The 4994-nt window shown below is 36.1% G+C and overlaps 1 protein-coding gene across 14 annotated transcripts in view; it reads left to right on the forward strand.

The window, feature by feature from the left end:
* Nucleotides 1-17: 17 nt before the first annotated feature.
* LOC127500979 (nuclear anchorage protein 1-like) overlaps nt 18-4994 on the forward strand; it is a 33967-nt gene continuing 28990 nt past the window's right edge. For 8 of the 14 annotated variants that reach the window (XM_051872639.1, XM_051872651.1, XM_051872640.1 and 5 more), the window contains exon 1: nt 18-3050. In XM_051872639.1, the coding sequence (XP_051728599.1) occupies nt 18-3050 (3033 nt within the window). The other 6 variants (XM_051872646.1, XM_051872650.1, XM_051872652.1 and 3 more) reach the window with 3 other exon arrangements.

Below are 4994 nucleotides of genomic sequence, written 5' to 3' on the forward strand. Positions count from 1 at the left end.
TTGAGACTGAAAAAGATATGCTAGAAAAGCAGAAGTCTGAAGTGGAGAAGAGCAAAACAGAGATAGCTAGAGCAAAAGAAAATCTTGCTGAAATGAGAAAAAAGAACAATATTGATATGTCAGAGATGGAGAAGCAGAGAAATTCTCTTGAACAAATGAAGATGGACATCTCACAAGAGGAACATGATATTAAAAAACAGAAAGACAGTTTAAGACACCAAGAAAATGAACTGAATATACGTATGTCTCAACTTTATGCACAACAGAAAGAAACAGAAGAGATTCAGGATATTATCATTAAAGAGAAGAGTCAGCTCAATGAAAGACAGGCTGAAATGGAAAAGCAAAAGAGAGAATTAAATGATGTGATGGATGCACTCAAGAAAGAGAGGACTGAAATAATGGAAGAAAGACAAAAAGTGAATGATATGCAAATAGAACTGAAGAGGGAAAGTGAAACAGTTGAGCTGATGAGACAAAAAGTTCTCAGAGAAAAAGAATCTATTGAAAACAGCAGGAAAATACTGAATATAGATCTAGAGGATATGAAAGAAAAAAGAACCATCTTAGCTGAGGAGTTTCAGACCTTAAACTATCATAAACAAACAATTGATGAAGAAAAGCAGGAATTGCAAAAGATGAAAGCTGAGCTCCAACAAGAAACTGAAAATATTGCAAAACTAAGGCAAGACATAGAAAATGACAGGCAGAACATTGAGGAAATGGCAATAAAACTTCAAAAAGAAAAGGAGGATATAGAGACTTCTGTTGCCAGGATCAGAGAAGAGGAAGCAAATCTAAGAAAACAAAAACAAACATTTAAATCTGATCAAGACGCTCTTGAAAAGTTTGACTTGGAGAAAACTAAGACAGAGTTAGCTAGAGCCGAAGAAGATCTTAAGAACCAACTTGAGTCTCAGAAAAGACAAAATGAGATAACATTGGCTGAGATACAGAAAGAGAGGGATGTTCTTGAGCAGTGGAGAATTAACATATCGAATCAGAGAGATGATCTAGAAAAGGAGAGGGATGATATTGAGAGGGAAAGAGCAGAAATAATAAATCAAAAACAACAAGTGGAGGTAAACTTGAGGGAAGGACTGAAAAAGGAGAGTGAAAAGTTGGAGCTGCTAAGAAAGGAGTTGTATGATGAAAAGGAAGAAGTTGACAACAGCAGAAAAAGGATAAAAGCAGAAATCGATGATTTGGAACAAATGAAGCTTGATGTAGTTAAAGGGTTGGAAAATAATAAACTTCAGAAACAAATGATTGAAGATGAGAAGGACAAAATTGAACAAATAAAAGCTGAGCTGAGAAGAGAAGCTGAAAATATCGAAAAGATAAAACTAGAGACACAAAATGAAAGACAGAAGCTTGAGGAAGCAACAACCCAACTTAAGAAAGATAGAGACAATGTTGATAGCCTTGCTGAGGAAATTGACAAGAAAAAAGTGGGTCTAGAAAACAGGCTTGAGGAAATAGAAATGCAAAGGAAAGCAAATGAGTCTAATAAACAGATGCAGGAAATGGCTTTGCTTGAGCTAAAGAAAACTGTGACAGATATAGCAAGAGCGAAGGAGGATCTTGAAAACCAGCTTGTTGAAGAAAGAGAAAAGAACAAGATCACACTGGCAGAAATAGAAAAAGAAAGAGACATGCTTCTTCTACTCAGAGACAATATTTCAGAGCAACAGGAGGACATTGCAAATGAGAAGGAACAAATGAGAGTGAGAGAGACTGAACTTGAACAACTCCAAGCTCTGATTTATAGACAGCAAATAGAAATGGAAGCCACAAGGAAAGCTCTCACAATGGAAAAAGAGCAACTTGAAGAGAAGAAAACTGAAATAGATCAAGAACAGAGAAAAGTAAATGAAATCATGGAACTTGCAACAAAAGAAAAGGCTAATCTTGAGAAAGAGAAGTCTGAAATGATAGCACAAAAACACCAACTGGAGACTGAACTGGATTTCTTTAAGGTAGAACTGAATAATGAAAGAGAATTAATTGAGGAAAGGACCCAAATGTTGAAAACAAATGAGGCTGACGTGGACGAAAAAAGAGCAGCTTTAAAGAGAGAGATAGAAGGGCTCAGATATCACAAACTAGCTATTCAAGATGAGAAGAATGATGTAGAACAGATGAAGATTGAGCTGCAAAGAGAAGCTGATGACATCAGAAAGCTAAAAGAAGAAACACAAAATGAAAAACAGGCTTTGAAAAAGATGGCTGAAAAACTGCAGAAAGAGAGAGAAGATATTGTTCATCTTGCTGAAGATACAAAGAGAAAGAATGAGATCATGAATGAAATGAAAGTTGCAAATGAGTCTTCACTGGCAGATCTACAAAGAGAGAAAAACAACCTTGAGCAAATGAGAGTGAACATCTCCAAACAAACAGATGATATTGAAAATGAGAAAGAGAAAATAAGACTCAAACAAGAAGAACTAGAGAAACTGCAATCAGAGATCCATAAACAACAAAGTGAAATGGAAAATGAAAAGATCATTATTGAAAGTGAAAGAGCTGCAATGAACAGGGAGGTTGGAGATCTGCAAGAAAAAATAATGAATGTAGAAAGAGATTCAGAGAGTCTGAAACTTGAGAGAGAAGCTTTTGAGAATGAGCAAGAATTGATGAAACAGAAGAAAACTGACCTGCAAAGACAAGCACATGAGATTGAGAAGATCAAACTAGAGACAGAACATGAAAGACAAAGGATGGAGGAAATGACAGCTCAACTCCAGAAAGAGAGAGAACAAATCAACAATCTTATTGATGAGACAAAAAGAAAAGACATGGTCTTGGATGAAATGAAGACAGATATTGAAGAGAAAACTAAAGCCATTCAGTCTGATAGAGACATGCTTGACAAGGAAAAACATGATCTGGAGAAAACAAAAAGTGAACTTGCAAGAGCCAAGGAAGATCTTGAAAAACAAAGAGAAAAGCAAAGAATAACACTAGCAGAGATAGACAAAGAGAGAGACACCCTGGATGAGATGAAGGAGAACATCACAAGACAAATGCATGACATTAAACATCAAGAGGTACAAATCAGACAAAAACAACATGAAATGAAAGTTGCAAATGAGTCTTCACTGGCAGATCTACAAAGAGAGAAAAACAGTCTTGCGCAAATGAGAGCGAACATCTCCAAACAAACAGATGATATTGAAAGAGAAAAAGAGAAAATAAGACTCAAACAAGATGAACTAGAGCAACTGCAAGCAGAGATTCATAAACAACAAAGTGAAATAGAAAAGGAAAAGAGCAACATTGAAGGTGAAAGAGCTGCAGTGAACAGGGAGGTTGGAGATCTGCAAGAAAAAATAATGAATGTAGAAAGGGATTCAGAGAGTCTGAAACTTGAGAGAGAAGCTTTTAAGAATGAGAAAGAATTGATGAAACAGAAGAAAACTGACCTGCAAAGACAAGCACATGAGATTGAGAAGATCAAACTAGAGACAGAACATGAAAGACAAAGGCTGGAGGAAATGACCACTCAGCTCCAGAAAGAGAGAGAACAAATCAACAATCTCATTGAGGAAACAAAAAGAAAAGACATGATCTTGGATGAAATGAAGACAGATGTTGAAGAAAAATCTACAGCCATTCAATCTGACAGAGACAGGCTTGAGAAGGAAAAACATGATCTGGAGAAATCCAAAAGTGAACTTGCAAGAGCCAAGGAAGATCTTGAAAAACAAAGAGAAAAGCAAAGAATCATTCTATCAGAGATACAGAAAGAGAGAGACACCCTAGATGAGATGAAGGAGAACATCACAAGACAAATGCATGACATTAAACATCAAAAGGAACATATCAGACAAAAACAACATGAATTTGAGCAGATGCAAACTGAAATTCAGAGACTGAAACAGGAACTAGACAAAAAGGAAGAAGACCTAAAGATGATGACACTTCAGAAACAAATGCTTGAAGGTGAGAAGAACAAGTTAGAACAGATGAAGATTGAGCTGCAAAGAGAAGCTGATGATATCAGAAAGCTAAAAGAAGAAACACAAAATGAAAAACAGGGTTTGGAAAAGATGGCTGAAGAACTTCAGAAAGAGAGAGAAGATATTGTTCATCTTGCTGAAGATATGAGGAGAAAGAATGAGATCCTGGATGAAATGAAAGTTGCAAATGAGTCTTCACTGGCAGATCTACAAAGAGAGAAAAACGATCTTGAGCAAATGAGAGCGAACATCTCCAAACAAAAAGATGTTATTGAAAAGGAAAAAGAGAGAATAAGACTCAAACAAGATGAACTAGAGAAACTGCAATCAGAGATTCATAAACAACAAAGTGCAGTAGAAAAGGAAAAGAGCAACACTGAAGGTGAAAGAGCTGCAATGATAAGGGAAAAACAGAACATGATGACTGAACTGAAAGAGAAGTCTGAAGATGTTGAGATCCAGATGAAGGCAGTATTGGCTGAAAAGGAATTACTGGAAAATGACAGACAACTGCTAAAGAGAGACATGGGAGATCTGCAACAAAAATTAATGAATGTAGACAGAGATTCAGAGAGTCTGAAACTTGATAGAGAATCTTTTGAGAATGAGAAAGTGTCGATGAAACAGATGAAAACTGACCTGCAAAGACAAGCACATGAGATTGAGAAAATCAAAATAGATACACAATGTGAAAGACAAAGGCTGGAGGAAATGGCCACTCAAATCCAGAAAGAGAGAGAACAAATCAACAATCTTATTGAGGAGACAAAAAGAAAAAACATAGTATTGGATGACATGAAGACAGATATTGAAAAGAAAACTAAAGCCATTGAATCTGATAGAGACATGCTTGAAAAGGAAAAACATGATCTGGAGAACACAAAAAGTGAACTGGCAAAAGCCAAGGAAGATTTTGAAAAACAAAGAGAAAATCAAAGAATAACACTAGCAGAGATACGGAAAGAGAGAGACACCCTAGATGAGATGAAGGAGAACATCACAAAACAAATGCATGACATTAAACATCAAGAG

This window comes from Ctenopharyngodon idella, chromosome 19 (genome assembly GCF_019924925.1).
Source record: "Ctenopharyngodon idella isolate HZGC_01 chromosome 19, HZGC01, whole genome shotgun sequence".
Taxonomy (NCBI): domain Eukaryota; kingdom Metazoa; phylum Chordata; class Actinopteri; order Cypriniformes; family Xenocyprididae; genus Ctenopharyngodon; species Ctenopharyngodon idella.